At 42.9% G+C, this 21,834-nt stretch overlaps 1 protein-coding gene across 6 annotated transcripts in view; it reads right to left on the reverse strand.

Annotated features, from left to right (window-relative positions):
- CUTC (cutC copper transporter) overlaps positions 1 to 21,834 on the reverse strand; it is a 290,281-nt gene that overhangs the window by 30,881 nt on the left and 237,566 nt on the right. For all 6 annotated transcript variants that reach the window (XM_078643544.1, XM_078643539.1, XM_078643545.1 and 3 more), the window contains one exon: positions 20,070 to 20,175. In XM_078643544.1, coding sequence (XP_078499670.1) covers positions 20,070 to 20,175 — 106 coding nt within the window. The remainder of the gene's footprint in view (positions 1 to 20,069; positions 20,176 to 21,834) is intronic.

A 21,834-nucleotide genomic window follows, 5' to 3' on the forward strand; every position in this document is an offset into this window, starting at 1 on the left:
TGACGACCCTGCCCCTCTCTCTGGAAAGGAAGGGAGAGACCATGAAACCAAAGTGCTCAAGGAACACCCAGAACTGGTTCAGACCGGGCTCAGAGCCTTCCTGCACAAAGGTAACAAAGACTTTTAGGGGTATAAGTACAGGACCCTGACTACAGAAAATTAGATCATCCTGGAATCAAGAAGGAACCTCTGCCAAGGAGAAAGCTGAAACTGAAGAAGGAGGACTGTCCTGCTGTTGCTCTCCTGGACTGACCTGCTGTTGCTTTGCTGCCAAGGAGAGGGGAAGGACTTTGCTTTGTGCTGTGTCCCCTGTCTTGAAGGAATCTCCAAGGGCCTGAGAAGAGCTGGCTCCCTGTTCTGAAGTCCCAGGAACAAAAGGACTTCACCCCCAGCTTCCCTGAACTCTACTGAGAGAGTTCTGTCTTTCCTGGTGTGCGTGGCCCATGTGTGGTGCCTCTAGAAGTTGTACCTGTGTTGGGAAGCTGGAAAGGAAGCTTTTAAAGACTTTCTGCAAGTTTTGTCGCACCGCTCGCGGAGCGCATCCCCGACAGTGCGAGGATATTCCCGCCGCTACGAAGGTCGAGATCATCGCAGCGCCTGTTGCCGCTGCCAGAGCCGTCGCATCCTTCGCTTGTGGGACGCACCAGACTGGTGCAGGAAGAATACCATCGCTGCGAGTGTCGTCGCACAGCCTGTCGTCGCTGGGTAAGATTGCCGCACCATTTGCTTGCGGACGGCATCACATCACTGGGAGTGTTGTCGCAGAAGCCATCGCATCGAGGAGCTGCAAGAGAGAGATCACCGCTGGTCCGCGCATCATCGCCCAGGAGATCGTCGCAACTCCAGAGATCATCGCATCGTGCCTTTGCGAGGGAAAACTTCCTACGGAACCTACGCACCGGAATCCATACAAGTCCGCCTTCCTCCCCATACAGACCGGATTCGTCGCAACACGCCCGCTGCTGCAGCAGTGTTGTCGCATAGCCTCCTCAGGGTCTCAGGAGCAACGCATCGCTTGTTTTCCACCGCACCAGCTTCTGCTTTGGAACTTTGTCGCATTTAAAAGGTACTGTTGGCTACACGTGACGCAACTGTGAACTTTGCACACAACTGTGGATTATTTTATCGCAACCTTAAGAACTCTTTTGCAACCATATTCTTGAACTGTGTATGTTGGATTTTTGTCGTTTTGGTCTTGTGTAGTTTAGATTAAATACCTTTATTTTTCTAAACTGTTGTGGAGTCAGTTTGTGGTGTTTTCACTGTGTTACTGTGAGTGTTGGTACAAATACTTTACAAATTGCTTTTGGATAAGCCAGACTGCTTGTGCCAAGCTACCAAGGGGGTAAACAGAGGTTGTCCAAAGAGTGTTTCCTCCTTACCCTGACTAGAAGCAAGAGTCCCTATTTGGACAGTGGTACCTAACTCTGCCAACTAGAGACCCCCAGTTCTAACACATCCAAACGGCATCCACGACCAGTTGGGCATGGGAGAAACTGAGGCGTCTCACTCGCACCGCTATCCTTTATTCCTCCGCACTTCCACTCCCGAATTCAAAATGGCTTCCCGTCACGGGCAAAACTCCTGTACAACGTACATGTGCTAAATTCAACATGGTTAAACTGGGCGATTTATTTACTGAGGGCCACATATTCGACCCCGCTGATGTGTCCAGATTCCCGGACACTACGTTCATGGACAAATTTATTCTCATGAGATAGCGCTCTATGTTACGCATCATAGCCCCTGACTTTCCGCTTGAACCTCCGTCATTCACTCCACTAACTTTGGTAAAAGAAAGCGAGCGAGGAACACACCTGATATCCAAACTTTACATAGCATGTGTGGCAATTGTCCCAGTCAACGATGATAGACTTCGCATTGCATTGGAGGCAGATATTGGTACTCAAATCACAGATGAGCAATGGTCCTACTGCTGCTCAGCTACCAGAAATGCTTCTATTAATAGCCGCCACAAATTAATACACTTCAAATTTCTGCGTAGAATATACATTACACCCGCTAGAATACACAGAATTGACCCGTCTAGGTCCCATCACTGTCCTAAATGAAAAGCCCCCGACGCTGATTTCGCCCATCTAGCATGGACCTGCCCGAGTATACATGCATTCTGGGTTCAAATTCATAACACTATAAGTACCATGGTGAATGTCCCAATAGTGTAATTACCTGAAATTGCCTTATTGGGGTATGTAGCAGTTTCCTTCCAAAATTCGTAGGTTTGTTGCCATCAGCCTGTTGCTAGCTAAAAGGGAAATTGCCATTTACTGGGGTGGGAAACGTGTGCCATTGGTGAAGGGCTGGCTGAATAGTTTAGCCACATGTTCCATGAAAAGTGAATTGTATGCTGCAACTACCCCTTCCTCTTCCAGACCCAAAGACATATGGGCTCCATTTAGAGAATATTTGGCCACTCCGCGCACAGAATCTGCTGCACAGGTAGAACAAGGCAAAGTCCATACAGGCGTGGGGTAACAAGCATTAACATCTCAGTCGTCCTTCCTTGTCGTAGTGCTCTGAAATGATTGTTGGTTTCCAGGGAGCACCGGGATGGTATGTTTGGCGTAATGGGTGTAAAATTCAACACAGGCAGTCACAATGAACAACATGAGTTGGTGGTGGATGTGTAATATGTAAATTCCTCTAGAATTTTTCTTTTTGTTGTCCTGCTATGATTATCTGTAACATATTGCCTACCTGCCTAGACTGTAACTTACATATTTCTTTGTAATTCAATAACTGTCCATATTGCATGGAACTGTTCAATGATATATGGAATTACTAAATAAAGTTAAATAATATATATATATATATTACCTACTGGCGGTCGCCAGTAGGTAGTTATAGTTAGGATTGATTTCCATAGGGAAATCGCAACATTCTATTGGGAATAACTTTGGCGCCGGTTGAGGAATCTGCCTGAATTTGTCAGCAACTTTGCCTTGCGGCGCTCCGGTCCTTCTCTGAAAGTTTGGGGGGGATCCGTGAAGCGGGGGCCGAGATAAAAGGGGGGTCCCAAAACGTGTTTTCCCCATGTTAATTTCCATAGGGCGGTCGGTCGCACTTTTAGGTCGAACGGCTGAATGGATTTCTATGAAACTTGGCAAAATTGTAGAGACTGTTTGCCCGATGTGCCTTTGCTAGGTCTCAAGATATGTGCTCCAGTGGATTTTGAGAAATTAACGTTCAAAAAAATTTATATATCCGTGACAGCGTCCCGGTTAGCGCCCCGGTTCGCGTACCAGACGCGTAACGGAACTTCGCGAGGAGAAGCGGATTGGCTCTCCGGTGACTGTCAACATTCTAAACAGTCCGGAGCGGCCGCCATCTTGTCTCTCGGTAGGATCGAGAGACAAGAGGTGGAAATAAACGAAGGGGGAAATGAATGAAAGGGGGCAAGGTAGACCCCTCCTGACCCCCTAGGATTGATGTGGGGGCTATTAAAGGGCCCCGCGGGGCAAAAAAATTAAAAATAAAAATTCGAATTTTCGCGGTGGAAGCGCTACCCGGTACGCGAACCGGGTAGCTCACCGGTAGCGTAACGGGAGTCCGCCATCTTGTGTTTCGGACGAATTTAGTCACAAGATGGAGGATAAACAATGTTGGGAATGGGTATAAGGGGGCATGGGAGACATATCCTGACCGCCTAGGTTTTCTGAGGGTGGCTGAGGAGGCCCATATATGTAAAAAAAAAAAACCTTTTTTTTCAAATTTTCGCTCGGTTAGTGCCCGGTCCGCGCACCGGATAGCGTTCCGGAAAGCGTAACAAGGGGAAAACCAAGGGAAACAGTAAAATAATATTTCAGAGTGCTTTGAGGTAGGGTAGCTCTGAATAGAGCTGTTGTGTTGTGTGGGTGATGTAAGTACCAACATGTAGGTACCAATGAAGAGTCTAAAATTCAATGTACATCGTCTCCTCTGTAGAGCAGGAAGCAACAATTGCAGCCGAGATTGCTAGAGACAGTTCTCAGGATAGTCAGAGTTCCACTTCATTGAGTCAGGATCCACTAGGAGGACCAGTTATCGAAAATGAAGCTGCCACTGCCATGATTGAAGTGGAAAGATCCATGGCACATGCTCAGGAGGATGCGGTTAACTTCGAAGATTTGGAAAGACAACTCAACGTTGAGCAGAGGAAAATATATGATGAAGTTACCAACCAAATTGATCATGGATAAGTCATGAGAAGAAAGAGTGCTCATGTACGTCGTTGAAGCCTGTCCGACTGTACGTGAGTGGAGAAGCAGGAACTGGAAAAAGTTTCCTCATTAAAGCAATTTCATGTTATCTGTAGTAAAGGATTGAGTCATTGCTGTCTTGTGTTGTCACCGCTCCAACTGGACTGGTAGCACATAACATTAAAGGTATTACTTTGCATCGTCTACTGATGCTGCCAGTGGAGCATGATAACAAATCACAATACCATAAGTTATCTGGAGATGCTTGTTGTGAAGTTTCAAGAGTCCTAAAGAAGATGAAACTTCTTATCATTGACGAAGTAAGCATGGTTTCCAATGTCATGCTTGCCTTTGTGCATTTGAGAATGCAAGAAGTTCTTGAAACAGAGTATGATGTGTTATTTGGTGGCAAACACATCATTGTTTTCGGTGATCTTCTGCAGCTGACACCAGTGAAAGGACAAACAGTGTTTAAACTGCTTACGCATGAAGATACCAGGGAGCATTGGCAGCGTTAATATATGGTTAAACTTCAATTATGCTGAACTGCGTGAAAATATGCGTCAGGCGAAGGATGAAGATTATAAGAATATTCTACAAGATGTTAGAATAGGAAAAGTGACCGAGCATGGGAAGGAAGCTTTACATGCACGATTACTGTCAAATTTGTATCCAGATGAAGACGTTCTGCCAGAGAATATTTTTAAGAAAATTACTGAGAAGAAATCTGGGATATGTTTGATGCCAACTCTGCAAGAATGTTCCATCTTCAACAGGGAAGGAAGCTTTACATGCACGATTACTGTCAAATTTGTATCCAGATGAAGACGTTCTGCCAGAGAATATTTTTAAGGAAATTACTGAGAAGAAATCTGGGATATGTTTGATGCCAACTCTGCAAGAATGTTCCATCTTCAACAACAAAATGTTGAATTTAGAAAACCAAGACAACTATAAGGTAAGTATTTAGTACTCTTTCCCTTACATCTCTATCACATTCAACTTCTATTAGTTCCACTGCTTTATTTCCTTAACCCTCAGTTTCCTTCCTTTGCTTTTTCCCTCATTCTTTTTCTATTACTTACTTACTCCACTCCTTCTACTCCTTTTGTCAGTCCCTCTGTTCTCACAGTTCCTCACTCCTTTTCACTCAGTGTGTCTCTCTTACTCTCACTGTCTCTTCACTCTTTTACTAGTTGTTCATTATGCTTTCTCCCTGTAGTTCAAGCACACTATGTTATTTACATTTCTTTGCTGCTTCAATTACTTTTCTGTCACTTCTTCTTTCTGCTTTTTATCTATGACATTCCACATGTTTTAACCTTATTCACTATCATACACCTTGTTTTATTCCTATTTACTTTCGCTCACTGTTTTTTAACACCTTCCCTCAGGGTTGTTGTTTTAGTCCGGTTCTATCCCTATCTCTCATTCCACATCCTTTACTCTCTTTCTTTTTAATTTGAACATTCACTCACATTCTCAAAGTAACTCTTGCTTATTATTCTTCTACTCTCTTTTTTTCTTTCACTTCCTTATCTATTTTCTTTTTCTCAAATATACCCTCTTACATCTTTTCTTTGTATAATTATCTATTATACAGTATCTCTGTGTTACTCCCTCTAGCTGTCTTTCTAACATTATTCTCTCTGTCTCCTTCCCTTATACTCACTCTTTATTTTTTTTCTTCATTTTTTTGGTTCGCTTCCGGTTCGCGCACCGGCGCGCGAACCGGGAAGCGAATAAAAAAAAAGAGATTGCCAGAGTGCTAAACATTTTAGCAATTTTTTATAAATGGGAGGTAGTTCTGAAAAGAACTTTTTTTTAATTGTTTTTGTTGTTTTATATATTTTTTTATTTTTCTGAACATTTTTTGTTGTTGTATTTTTTGAACAATTTTATATATTTTTTGGTTTTTTTGTGGAGGGAACAACGAAAAACAGGCATTAGAAAGGGCTCAACAGGAGCAAAAATAAAAAATGTACTTCTTGGGGTGTTTTGAGCACTTGTGGTTTTCAAATGCTCTATTAATTAAAATGATACTCCTCTCCCCATAAGAAATTAGTGCACCACAATAAATGCACACTAGCTTCAGGTGCACAAAATTCTTTTGAATACTTGGGACCGTCTCCCTCGCCTCTGGTCCCGATAGAGTTTCCTGTGACGATATACTGGCCACAGGAGTTGGTGGGTTATCCTGGAGGTGACGCACCTCAGCAACGCTATAATTGATTGGATGCCACCTCTGCATGTGGCGGTGCATAGTATAGTTTCCAAAACTATACTTTTCGTCTGTGCCTCGGGACAGAACTGCATTGCAAATGAGGCATGTCACGTGCCGGGCATTGACCTTTTTTTGCTCTCGAGGGTAAGAAAAAAATTGCCATATAAAATGGTCTATGTGGTGGGATTGCCGGGGCTCTTCACGCAAGAACTGCCTCGGCTCTACCTCCTCTTCCTCTTCTTCTTCCTCTTCCTCTGGGTTTGGAAGGAACTGTGCAGGTGGTCCTTCCTTCCTAGGTGGTTGTGGTGGTGGTGGGGGTCCACCAGCTGCAGCTACTACAGATGCCATGACTGAACAAGCAGAAACAGGTCTTCCTCTCACAAAGATGAAAGTCAGAGTGAGGAAAAAAGGTGGGGTTTTCATCATTTGGGAAAAAAAAAATGTTCTAAACCAATGAAAAGTGTTATTTTCAGGTCACATGACCTGTCACGCTTACGTTACGCGTCCCGCTCCGCGCCCGGAGCGCTTCCGGGGTGCTGCGCTTCGCGCCTCGGGTCGCGCTCCGGAGCACTCCCGAGTGCGCTAACGCGCTGCGTCATAAGACGCATAACGCGGCGCGTCATAAGACGCATTACGCGACACGTCGTGCTTACGCGATGCGTCACGATGTTGTTCTCGAACGCGGCAGTTATGCAAACGGAACGTTTCCCGGTGCGCGGATCGGGTCGCAGCACCAAATTGAGCTAACGGGAAGCTACCCGGTGCGCGGACCGGTAGCGAAACTAAAAAAAAAAAAAATTATATACATAAAAAAATTATATTAAATACATATAAAATATATTTTTCCTTTAAAAGAAGAATACATTTTACAGCAAACCATAGGTTATAGACCATATATAGTTAGGAATTAGCATTTACAAAACCTTGAAAATTCACTGAAAAAACCATAGGTTATAGACCATATATAGTTAGGAATTAGCATTTATAAAACCTTATTTTACTCACACAAAACCATTGAAATTCGCATATATAGTTAGTTGCACTAACTATATATTACGCGCACCCGCAATCCACTGCTGATGATGTCACATATTACATCATTCATGACATGGTCAGTGACATCACCGATGACATCACTGATGACATCTCAAATGACATCACTGATGACATCACTGATAACAACATCCAGTGACTGTATGTTTCTGTAAAGTTAAAATATGTCTTACATATTGAAGAATGAGTGGATGTATAAGTGTCTGGATGAAGGATTTAGTAGGTGCATGACTGACTGTATGAGTGAGTGATTAAATGTGTCTCACTGAGTGCATGGGTTAGTGACTAAACTGTCTTAATTTGTGCATCATTATGTCTGTTGTTTTGTAAACTGCTGCATGTGTTGATCAGTAGCTATATGAGTAACTATATGGGTTATTGATTGGTTGCCCAAGTATTTGTATGGGAGACTGAGTGTGTGTGTGGGTGGTTGGGAGGTGTATGCATAGATGTGTGAGCAGTTGATTCACTAGATGTATAGGTTCAAAAGTGCATGTGGAAACAGCTGTATGGGCGGTTGACTGTGTGCATGAGTGTATTGGTGAGTGAATGGATATCTCAGTGCTACATGTCAAAGTAAGAACATATGTAAAACACAGTATATGTGAGAGGTGACATATATAAATAACTGTGCATAAGAGCCAGTGAATGTGTGAGTGGCTGTATGGATCATTGTGAACTTGTATCAGGGATTGTATAAGAGAGTAAATATGTGTTAGTATATGTTTGAATAAGTAAGGTGTGTATAACTGTATAGTTGAGGAAATGGAGGTGTGATTGATTCTTTGCATGACTGACTAGGTGTGTGAGTAACTCCATGGATGAGTGATAGTCTGTGAGTGTCTGTTTACACTGAGTGTATATAAGGTTATATTAGAGTCTGAAGAGGTTCATCGTATTATCACATCGTCCGCCAGATGCTTGTCGTTAGTGAAAATATAGTGGGGAGAAAAAAAAATTGACATAATTATACAATATAAAATTCGCTTTAAAATTTATTATTTTTTATAACTATAAAGATTTGCTATTAAAAAACCATTGAAATTCACTGAAAAAACCATAGGTTTCACACCAGTTATAGTTAGGAATTAGCATTTAAAAAACCTATGAAATTCACTGAAAAAACCATAGGTTTCACACCAGTTATAGTTAGGAATTAGCATTAAAAAAACCTATGAAATTCACTGAAAAAACCATAGGTTTCACACCAGTTATAGTTAGGAATTAGCATTAAAAAAACCTATTAAATTCACTGAAAAAACCATAGGTTTCACATCAGTTATAATTAGCTGGAAATTTTACTCGCATAAAACCAATGAAATTCCCACGTTATAGTTCGTTGGACTCACTATAACTTGCGCGTGGAATGCACTGCTGATGACGTCACATATTACATCACTCATGATATGGTCAGTGACATCACTCATGACATCACTGATGACACCATCCTTGTGACAGAGTGATAGACCTCCTTTCACTGTAATGTTAGACTTGAAACACATATTCAATAATAGAAACTAAAATTTTGAAAAAAATGGAGATACCCATACCACTTACAACAACCAATTTAGTAATTCCACCATCTATATACACATCCACTCATTCACCAACAGTTCTATATATTCACTCATACATATACTCACTCATCATATGTAGTAATACACCTATACATCCTGTTACACACCGACAGTCATCCAAAAGTTACTCACACATATACTTACACATGCAAATAAACTATTGAACATCCATTTATTTGCATATAGAGCTGTACACACACTACCACCTTACTTCTAAGGAAATTGACACATATTTATTCTCTTAAACAATCACTTATAGAAACACATACTAATCTAAACAGGAACTCTTACAATCCCTCACTCTCACATTTACTCACTTATATACATCAATATTCACATATACTAGATTAAAACATATGTATTTACAGATGAAGACACTAGTGAAACAGTCATTCACTCACTAACACACACATATACACACTCATCCACCCATACAGACCTGCACATATGCTGTCTTCAAAACACATACAAACAGAGTCAGTCACTCATGCATCTATGTACTAAGTAATATCCCCACCAAACCATATAGACATTCATACTGATATTAAAAAAAACATCTAATAACCCATATACATACACATGTAGCTACTCACCAACCTATGCAGCCACTTATACACAAAGTGAAACACTAATCCATATATTTAAATATTTAAACATTACTCACTAATATATGTATTCACTAAGATACACTTAATAAGCCAGTTAACCAATCAAATTTTAAAAAAAAACATCCATGTAAACACTTATTTAAACATTTATTCTTCCATCAACTTTTACATATACATATATAACACATATTTATTTCTCGGAAAGACACACATTCACTGGATGATGTCATCAGTGATGTCATGAGTGATGTCACTGACCATGTCATGAGTGATGTAATATGTGACGTCATCAGCAGTGCATTGCACGCGCAAGTTATAGTGAGTCCAACTTACTATAACGTGGGAATTTCATTGGTTTTATGCGAGTAAAATTTCCAGCTAACGATAACTGATGAGAAACCTATGGTTTTTTCAGTGAATATATATATATATATATATATATATATATATATATATATATATATATATATATATATATATATATATATATATATATGTAGTGAGAGTTATTTCTAACCAATCTTGACAGCTTAGTTTATTCTTCAGACCTGCGATGTTCCATGAACATTTCACACATACCCCTTTGTAACTTCGTTGGGATATGGAAATAGTGTGTGTCAGCCTGTCTGGGGCTCCTAACAGGTACCCTACTGTAGTCTGGCGGAAAAATAGGTGAGGTCGAGTCCGCAACAGCTGCTAGGGCATAGTATGTCAATCTACATCAAGCAAATCATTCAAAGGATCCTATCTATTTGCAAGTGTAAGGTGGGTGACCTGCTTATCCACTAATGGAAAAACAAAAGGGGGAAAGACAGGGCCAGCAGGGATCTGTGGCAGATGCCTGTATAAAAAAGAAGAAAAAAACAAGGGGAAGAAGAGCTACGTTGCCCGCCAACAAGAAACTACAAGAAGTGTCATGCAGGATCTTCCCATTATATCTAAGAAACAAGGGCAACAAGGGCAACCCTACTCACATAGAATCAGGGCATATAGTACACTGGAAAAACAACTGTTCATATGGATAATGTAATAATACATCTTAGTTGTTCTCTATTGATTGTAGTGACCCCTGAAGAAGTGCTTTCAAGCACGAAATGCATTGGGTTTTTAGAACATAAACGCTGCCTTGAATGAAATATGCTTTAGTCGTGGTCTTTCTCAGAGGTCCGGATGGACACAGTGAGAACACAAGAAACTTGGGAAATAGCATTCTCACTCTGTGTGTAGAGTTTAAGCAATGTCAAGAATAATGAGCAAAATAAGAGAGGATAAACATTGAAACAAAGAGGAGTACGTTTATAAAGATGTCGCCTAGGATGGCACAATATCGCAGTGCGATTGGTTGGGGTGAGATGTTGCCCCAAAACAAAGATGTTTGATTCAAGAGTGCTTTTTTGGGCATTGCAATGCACCAGTCTGCACGTACAGACATTAAACATTGAAAACATTCTAGTAAACATAAAGAAAAAGTGTGCATCCTGTCCCTACACGTGATAATGTAATAATATATCATATTTCTAAGCACATGTAACTACTGGATGGCTGGTGGGTTGCTTTATTTTTGGTAAACTACTGTGTCAGTACAGCAGGTAAATGGTACTTTTTATAGTACGTTTTCCAACAACCACCACTGCACACATGGGCAACGGAGGAGAGAGTGTGGATGAGGTCACAATCTTCACAGGCAGATTCTCGGTAGCAGTCAAAAGAACAGGGCTCTAATGATACGCATTAAATAATTCCAGGGGCATAACGAGGACACTTTGCCCTGCTGCCACATCTCACCTCTATCGACGCTACTTCTGCCCGCTCCCGCTTCGCGGGAGCCGCTGCGTGGGAGGACACCCACCAACGTTGCTTGTTTGCTTGTGCTGTTTGCTGGCCAGTGAGGGCGTTGTGAGGCTGCAGGGGAGGTGCGCTGCAGGGACTCACTTTACCAGGAGTCCCTGCGTGACCACTAACATCCGGTCAGCGCCCCCTGCGTGCCCCGCCCACCGCCGGCAAACGGGAGAAAAGGACCCTGGGGCTTGTAACCAGCGCGACGCATTAAATAATTCCAGGGGCATAACGAGGACACTTTGCCCTGCTGCCACATCTCACCTCTATCGACGCTACTTCTGGCCGCTCCCGCTTCGCGGGAGCCGCTGCGTGGGAGGACACCCACCAACGTTGCTTGTTTGCTTGTGCTGTTTGCTGGCCAGTGAGGGCGTTGTGAGGCTGCAGGGGAGGCGCGCTGCAGGGACTCACTTTACCAGGAGTCCCTGCGTGAAAAGGACCCTGGGGCTTGTAACCAGCGCGACGCATTAAATAATTCCAGGGGCATAACAAGGACACTTTGCCCTGCTGCCACATCTCACCTCTATCGACGCTACTTCTGGCCGCTCCCGCTTCGCGGGAGCCGCTGCGTGGGAGGACACCCACCAACGTTGCTTGTTTGCTTGTGCTGTTTGCTGGCCAGTGAGGGCGTTGTGAGGCTGCAGGGGAGGCGCGCTGCAGGGACTCACTTTACCAGGAGTCCCTGCGTGACCACTAACATCCGGTCAGCGCCCCCTGCGTGCCCCGCCCACCGACGCCCTCCACGCCTATAACACACGTCAAGGATTGCCTCGCGGGACGCCCGGGGCGAAGCCCGGGCAAAGGGCGGGCCGTCTGTGGCCGTCCGGGGACGCCCGAGGACGGGACGGGCTACCCCCTATTATGCTTTCAATACAAGTTGAAAGGTAGGAACCCAATACTATGGCGTCAAATTGTGATAAATCTAGCATCGTGGGGGCCAGTAAAGGAACACTAGAGAATTACTTCACTAGGGCCTCTGTGGATTTGGACAAGGACGACTTACTAACTGAGCGTAGGATCGAACGTCGCCGCTCTATTGAGTCCTTGAAAAACAGATCATTGATCGATTTGGCGCCTACACCTACCCTGCCGGATACTACCATTGACACCTATAATGAAGACCCATTGTCCTTGGATAGATTTCCCTTACTCCTCAGAGACACTCCATCGCCCCCTGGCACAGTATCTATTGACTCTTCTCTTAATGGTTTGCCTTCATGTGCTCCATGTACAGGACTAAATGTAGAAAATGTGCCCTGTCCTCCAGCTAGGGACTTGTCAAAAAGGACGGGCAAGTTACCCCATACGATCAAAGCTCTTGGCCCACCTCCAACCAAAAAGAGGAGGGGGTTGGGCGCTCCCCAGAGGGGTAAGCTTAGCCATTCCGAGTTCGGCAAATCCCTGAAAAGTAAGACTACTGGTGTAACTATAACTAAGACCCCTGTACCATCTGATGTAGAGTCAACAGTTATACCAACCCTAGACACAAATGCTACACTGTCTGCTACCAATGTAGTAAGGGAGACTGGGGTAGTTTCTCCATCATGCCAAGAAGTCTTTTCTTTCTCTGATACCTCGCGGAACTCCGCTGAGCAGTTACTTAGGTCCTTTATGCTTCCCATACTGGATATTTTAAAGAGGGTGGAGCATCGACTAGGTAATCTAGAGGCATTGCTTGCCGATAAAGATGGGACAGGTCCCCCTATGACCATCTTAAGGCCTTCCACCTTGCCGACAACTCTACCTCAGATTCCAATTGTCCCTGCTCCAAACCCGGTTGCCCCAAATGGTCTTAATAATGGCAATACAGGAGCTAACAAACCTTCTGGCAATAACATACCGAGAACTGTAGGTTCTCCCAAGAGCTCCAGTAAGGATAATAATATAGCTAATAAGCCTCCTAGTAATATGCAGCGGAAAAACTTGGTATCCCAACACGCCCAGGTTCCAGCGGCAACAGCGGTAAAATCTATAGCCCAGGCCGCAAGAGAACCCCAGAAGGGCGGTGTAAACCCCAGTACCATGAGCCAGCAACTGGGAAGGGTAAGGTCAAGCTTGCCAACTAATGATAAAGCACAGGGCCACAATGTTGAACTACCCCCCGAGGCTGTACCATTCTTAGTTGTACTCACAGGCGTCCCCACCCTAGAAGCAGGCAAAAGGGAGGGGCACCCCCAGCTAAAAAATAAGATTTTGCACTGGCTAGGACAATTTAGACCACTCCCATATTACATCGATGGGGAGATAGTCCACGTTAGGCGCCTCTCTTGGCTGGGCAGTAGGGAAAAAAACCTAAAGGGAGATATTGTTGTCATTAATTTTAGGAACCCAGAGGCAGTTAGATGCATATTAACAGGGTCCCCTGGGAATCTGAACACTGCCATAGTCCCATACGATCTAACCTACTTCTATCCAAGATCGCATGCGACCCCCCTTCTCTTCCCCGGAGGGTTCGTAGACCCCCACCGCACTAAGAATGTGTATATGCCTTCCTACAATAGCCACACGGGTCATTTGTTCAGGCCCCTGTCTACTGGGAACATCTCGGGGTGGAACACAGTCCCTGTTAGTGGCCGCAGTATGCCTCCAGGGGGTTGGACTTCTCGTATGGGAACAGGAGTATGGAGCATTTGATCCCTTTTACCCCTCTGGAAACCTCTAACAGATATGGCGTCCTTTCCTGCTTTGACGGCTGTGATTGACTTCCCGCCTCCATTATTCCTCCTCTAACTAGCTCAAGGGTGGGTAAAGGGGAGATACCTCGCGAGGACATACAGAGATGGATTAGGTTGACACTTACACTCTCTCAATCTAGAACTGCCCCCTCCATCTCACACGAGGCTAACCTCCCCATACCTAGCCACGATACCTCTAAGGTACAGATGAGCCCTGAAGTAGGTGACCTAACTGTAGAACCTGCTATATTTTGCAACCAGTCAATTGACCTACCGACCCGAAAAAGCAGATATCTAGCGCTCCTATCATGGAACGTGGCGGGTTTGGCTACAAAACTAGATAGCACTGACTGGTGTGATTTTGTGGATACTTATGGTATCTGTATATTCCAAGAAACATGGGCCACGACTATCCACCATAGAATGGGTTTTGTTACCTACGCTGAACCTGCAATAAAGGGTGTTAGAGGTAGACTATCTGGTGGCCTGACCATATGGGTGGGTGTTCACTTTGGGTTCTCGGTTAAAAGGATTAATACCAATAGCCGCGATATATTATGCATTCTTCTAGCTCGCCCAAACACACCCAAAATAGCAATCATTAATATCTATTTACGCCCTGTCAGTGGGGGAGGGACATCACAGACTTTAGAGTCTTTAACCGATTTACTGAATAGCCTCCTTAGCGAGACTAGGGTGCTAATAGGGGGAGACTTCAACTGCCACTACGAGCCACTTGGGGGGGTTACTCAGATATCGTCAGATGAGGATGATGCCTGCCAGATTCCAGTTCCCAATGTCTATCAAACCAAATCCTGGTCACCTATGGTTATGCAGCTTACATCTTTGACGTATACATTCTCACTTAGAGCATGTAACGGTCGCTTTCCGGGGGATAGCCCAGGAAAGAGTACTTATAATGGAATGGGCCATTCATCAATAATTGATTATTTTATGGCTAGTTTGTCTTTATGGCCACTGATCTGTCAATTCCATGTACATGACCGTTCGGAAAGTGACCATAATCCTTTGGTGGTGGACCTGGATCTGCCACACCCTGAGGGGGTGCACCAAGAGGCTGACACGGTTTCTAGTAATATTAGGGTTACACAGGGTGGCAAAAGAATCCGCTGGGCCTCTATTAAGTCCTCACCAGAAATCCTGGCTTCGATGTACAAAAGTGTAATTCCTCAGTTAGAGCGGTTGGCAACACTGTACGAGAGCGTCCCAAATCATGCTGAAGGCGCTAAAATTTTAGAAATCCACAAAGAATTAATGACTGTCTTGGCGGGCGGTTTTTACAAACCCTCTAAGCAGAGCCAACGGCAGCCACGGGACTCCAACCCTGGTATAACCAGTCATGTAGGAGGGCGAAAACTACTCTAGTATCCGCTCTCAAAACAGGCAGTAGGACTTCCATTATGACTGCAAGGAAGGCCTATAAGGATCTCCTGTTCCATGCAAAATCTGAATGGGAAATCGAGAGATGGTACGCAATTAAACAGGCATTAATTGCGAAAGATACCCGAACCTTTTGGAATCTGGTTCATACTGGGAAGGTAGAGGGTAAGTCCAAGATCGATCCTAATATCGCTGAGGAAGCCTGGTGTGGTTACTTTAGAGATCTTTACTCTAGCACCGCTTCCCTAAACAATGATTCACCAAGTTTTCCCTTGAGGATGGATCCAAATTGGCACCCTCCTCTATTTTCCTTGTCGGAAGTGACACTAGCGGTACTAGCATTGAAATCTAATAAGGCCCCGGGGTTGGATAGGATTCCCGGTGATCTCTACAGAGATGAGCTGAAGATATGGGTTCCTTACTTGACTGTCCTATTTAACGCTATCTTGGACGGACAAGAACTCCCTAGCACTTGGCTGGGGGCCGAAATCATCCCGGTTTACAAAAAGGGCTCTCAGCTGGCACCATCAAATTATAGGCCAATTAGCCTTATCGATGTTACTCAAAAAATCTATGCCAGACTTCTTTTACAACGCCTACAAGACTGGATCACAGAGAACAATATTCTCTCCCACTTGCAGGCAGGGTTTAGAGCCAAAACATCGACTATTGACCAACTACTACGGCTCCAGGTACTTCACTGGAAGCATGTGGTCCTGGAAGGGGGCAACCTGTACCTTACGTTTGTGGACCTCAAATCCGCCTTTGACATGGTGGATAGGAACCAACTGTGAAATATACTAATCAATATGGGGATTCCTTCTTACCTGTGCCACCAATTTAAAAGACTCCACGAAGGAAACTTTGCGAAGGTACGCTATGGTAAATCTGGTCAGCTAACAAGAGCACTCCCAATTGAGAAGGGAGTCAGGCAGGGGTGTGTACTTTCCCCTACCCTATTCTCTCTCTTTCTAAACGGCCTTGTAGATGATTTGACTAGCGCAAATAATATTGATGCCCCCAATTTAGCTGGCGGCAAATTTCCTGCACTAATGTTTGCGGACGACACCCTGCTGCTTTCAAAAACACCAATGGGGATGCAGCGGGTGTTAGACCAATTCACCGAATTCTGTAAGAAAAGGAATTTGGTGATTAATATAGACAAAACAAAGTACATGGTGTTTAATGCCAGCACAATTAATTGCCCTCACCCGAAAATGGATGGACGACCCCTGGAAAGGGTCAATAACTTCGTCTACCTAGGTCTGACACTGAATGACAAAATGGGGTGGGATACCCAAATGTCTAGGGCTAATCTAGGGCTTTCACAGTCCGCGGGGGGAATCTTAAGAGTGCAGAAATCTTGCGTGCACAAACTCGTGAGTGTACCGCTAGAAATTTATAAGGTTCAAGCCAGATCTTCCACTCTCTACGGGGCGGAACTCTGGGGGCACCGACCAGCAAGCGAGATCAGTGTAACGGAGAATAACTTCATTAGACAGTTGCTTTCTCTACCGAAAAATACACCGTTAATTCCACTAAGGCTGGATCTAAACTTGAGGCCAATTGCAGATGCAATCGCCTCTCGTCCACTTCTTTATTGGCGAAGATTGTGGAGTGTCCCGGAGCTTGAGAGCTATAGAGAAGAACTGAAGATCGTGATGGCCTGTCCAGGTGCAAGTAGAATACAGTGGTTATCATTCATAAGGGGGCAGGCTTCCAGGATTGGCATGGAGAACCTGTGGTCCAATCCGGAGGCCACATGCCAAGTTACCTTGAGGCAAACCCTGGCTGAGACCATAAAACATCATAACCTACAGGAAGTTCTCCAACTAGCCAGGCCCTCCAGTCTTACCGATAGCTTTTTAGATCTCAAGAATGTTTACAGCTTTGAGAAGGAAATAGATAGGATTGAACCGGTTCTAGCAAAGAAATTGTATTTACAGTTCAGATACGGCACACTGCCTCTGCACTCATACACAGACAAATGGAAAGAGGGTCTAGCTCGCCCCTGCCCAGGTTGTGAGGACCCAAACGAGACCTTAATGCATGTGATTTTGTTTTGTCCTGCCTACTCTAACAGTAGAAAGAAATGGATTGTACAGCTATGTGTGAACCTGGGAGTTAGGAATTATCTAGAGTTTTTTAGAATTTTAAAATCTGATACTAATGCACTAATAGTTACAGCTATTGCTAAATTCCTGTTTTCTATGTGGTTAACAAGACGGAGAATGTTTCGGAAGCAACAAAGCTCCATGGGTTGTCGTTAGTCAACCGTCCCAGGAAAACTTTGGGCTTTTATTGTATTTTAACTTTTTAATCTGTTCATACATAAATTATTGTCTTAATTATTTTATTGGGACTCCATAACCATATGGAAATCTATGGACTGTGTATATGAAATAGGATGTAACATGTGTATTATTTTATTGCTTCAAATGTGCTTTCTTTCTATGCTGTACTTTTATGGTTCATAAACAAACCGAAATAAAGTTTAGAATGAATGAATGATACCTACACCATCCAATAAAATATGCCATGTTATAGTAATATTTATTCGCTGGACATCACAGACACATTTATATTGCAGCTGCAGTTACCAAACAGAGTGCACAGAGTGTTGGGGAAACATAAAAAGAAAATAATTAATTGGGAGCAGGGTGAACCTACCCTGACCCTCAGACACATGTGAGGGAAGCCTTCCCGAAAGAGACACTCCCAAGCAATACAATAATAATAATATAAAAAATCATTCTTATGCAGGATTTGCTAATCCTTTGCAGGATTTGTGTATCCCGGATCTTCCTGAAACTCAGGATTCTTGGATTCAGCATTGGATTCACAAATACTATTTTAAAAAAAGCATTTGCAAAGCCATTATGTCTCGTCATTGGGCCCATTAGCTTTGTCATTGGTTTTAGCCATGCTGCACAGCATCCCCGAAGTGGAAGCCATTGCAACAAAGGGGTAGGTGCCTGATTCAAGAAGGTGGACCAGGTAGGGAAGTGGCTGACACAGGAAACAGGTGGGCAGAAGCAACACTGGGGTGCTGATGGGTGGCAGAAGTTGCACTGATGCGTGGAGTGGGGGAACGGATACAGAGAGTGAGCAAATGGGAGTGCTAAGGAGGGGGAACAAATGGGCAACCAAAATCAATGTGGAGCTGAGGGAAGAAGCACAAGGATAAGAAAGCGAAGTGGGAGAGTGAGAGAAGCACACGGGCAAGATAGAGGAACACTGATGCGTGTTAGACAAGGGGGAGAGAAGTATAAGAAGGAGAAAGCTGGAAAACACATGCACTCAAAAGAAAAAAGAAGATCCTGAAAAATAAGCTGTGGAAGGACACACGTAATGAAACCTTCCTCCAAGGGAGAGACAGATACAAGAGAAGGAAGAAAAGCCTTTAAATACTGATGAATAAGTAGCTTGCAAATGTGCGTGACAATAGAGCCAACCAATGATAAGACAGGAGCAGACTAAGCTCGTTCTGCACTAAAATTACATCTCACAACAGGCTGTGCATGTGCTGCCTAGCAAGCGTGACGTAACAATGGAAAAAAGTATTCAATACAGAACTGTCATATGTGGTCACTAGCCTTCGGCCAACCCCTTTGTCCACAGCCAAAGGTCAGAAAGGTCATTCACATGGATGTTGCCCACCTGAACAGGAAACTTCAATGTGGTATATGACTAAAGAAAATCACTGAAGAAGTTAAGATTAAAGTGAAGCTATATAGTTAACTTTGATTAGAACACCGCAACATAGGTGTAGGGCAAAGAAACTGAGAAATTCACAGAAAAAACACAATGAAAGACCAGTTAAAGTTACCAATTAAAACCGGTAAAACCACTGTCATTCCCAGGTTATGGTTTGGAGTACAATCCATAACTCGCACAACAGCCAAGTAAACCATAACTTGCACACCAACAGCAATGCTTATGACCTTACGCTATTTATACCAGTAAGTAAAATCTCAAAGTGAAATGTAATTAAACAACACACAGTCAAACCAATACAGATACTACATTTATAGTTGTTTCTATCAAAGTGGTAAGGGTGATACAATATATTATCTCATCTGTAATATGAATTATAATATTTGTAATTGCATCTGTCTCATTTAGGGTGAGGTCAGGGGCATTGCATTTGATATGTGAGTTATGGTTTGCATGACAAATGTGCAAGTAATGGACTGTGCTCCTAATCATAATTTGCGAATTTCAGTATTTGTTTTCAATCTGTAACCATAACTGCACTTTATCTGTGTTTTTAAGGTGAATTCCTGAAGGATGATAGAATAAGAGCAATGGCAAGCAACAAAAGAGTTAGCCAATATTGTGAAATATAAGCATGCATTGATAGCGCTGAGCTTTTAGGATTAAACAATTGTTGGCACGTTTCTGCCTCTACCCTACGCACACCTTTCCACCGATCAATCAACTAGAGAAAATCCAAACATTTTATGCACATTTACTTAAAAGAATAATCCAGCTACCTGAATTTCATCCCAGATTCCCTTGTTGACCGAGCAGAGCAGTGGAATTCCTGAACACCAGATCCTTCCAGAATTCTCTGTAGATTTCGCTCATTTATACCTCCCCCTGTAAAAATTAATGAAAATAATTAGTCATTACAACTAGTGACTTGTTTTCGTGAAAGGTTTAAGAAAACATTTTACATTATAAGAGCTGTGGCAATCCATCAAACTACATTAGCAAGATCATTAATGTCAAAAACAAGATATTAATGCACTCAATATTAGATATCAAATACTTCAGTAGTCTAAAAAAATCCCACTACATAACTAAGGAAGTATTATTTCAAAACGGATTGAAACATTCATATACATGACTATATGTACCATCTGTATATATATACTTGCCTGATCATTATCCGTCCCCCAAGTGCACATGCTGTGGTTTACCGGAATTACCATGTTGTGAATCAGATAGCCGTAGAGGACAAAAACTTACCCCATAAACAGATTGTGTATAAATAATGGTGAAAAGATTACTAATATAGATCTTGTACTTTGCATGTAACAACAAAGAAAGTTGGTGAGGGAGTATGGCTGGAGCATCAGAGGAGGAAAGAGAATAGTAATATTACATAAGGCAGGAATAATCCTACACAATGTAAATCACGTATGACCAAAATATAAAAGTACCATCCTGGCTTTGAAGTGTCTTCCTTTTTGGTAGCAGTGCTCATGTGATCAGGCTAAATGCTGTCATCATCATCATCATCATCATCATCATCATCAACAAACTTTATTCGGTTTTATGAGTAAAACCATAAAAGTCAAACAAGCATGATTAAAAACGTGTTTCACAATACAGGCTAACAACCGTTGGTACATCAAATTACACTGAGTTTATAGTTTAAAATACATAGATTACAATACAGAAATTAATCACAGCTTGACCTGAGTCTTAGGGCAACCCTTAAAAAAATAAAGAGTGTACAAAGCAGTATCTGTAGAAAGGAGTTGTAAAAAGATAAAAGCTGTTCTTACCCTCCTAAAACCAGCCTTTGTCAGGATAGGTATAATAAATAATTTTCTAGGAAAATCATAAAAACTGCAGTACACTAAAAAGTGCATCATGTCCTGAGAAGACACTCCGTCTCAGCCACAGGGCATGAGACACTGACCTCTGTGGGAGCCACGCGGTTGAGACAAGAGATAGTGGAAAAGGTTGAGTCGAAAAATCGTCAATAAAAGATGATCATGAATACTTTTAAGACCTAAAACATAAGGTTCGGTGGTTGGCACCGTTTTGAACATAATGTGCCTACGCACACTGGTCTTACACAGCTCTGCTTCCTCTCTTTCGAAACGGCTCCTTAAATACTGTCACTTTAAGTGCAAGACAATCAATGAATAAAATGGGATGACCAATTACCCCGTGCTGTGGTAGACAGGACCAGAATGTTAATGACACTTGAATGAACCAATGGATGAAGAGGTCAGACTAAAAGCCCCTTTGTGCAACTGTCAACGTTTCTGTTCTACCAAGAATGGTTGATCTGCATGATCAGTAGGAGGCAAAGTGCATTCAAAACTCTGTCATGAATAATTCCAAATTAGGAACTCAATTAGACCTTTCAATATTAGATTTATTCATCAAATATAATTGTCGTTATAGCAGTAATGTGAGAATCAAAAATAGTACAACTCATCAATTTAAGTGTATGCTCATGGCACATAAATTGTGTAAGAAAACAATAAATAAGCCAAATTAATAAGGCATATTCAAATA

This window comes from Lissotriton helveticus, chromosome 5_1 (genome assembly GCF_964261635.1).
Source record: "Lissotriton helveticus chromosome 5_1, aLisHel1.1, whole genome shotgun sequence".
Lineage (NCBI taxonomy): Eukaryota > Metazoa > Chordata > Amphibia > Caudata > Salamandridae > Lissotriton > Lissotriton helveticus.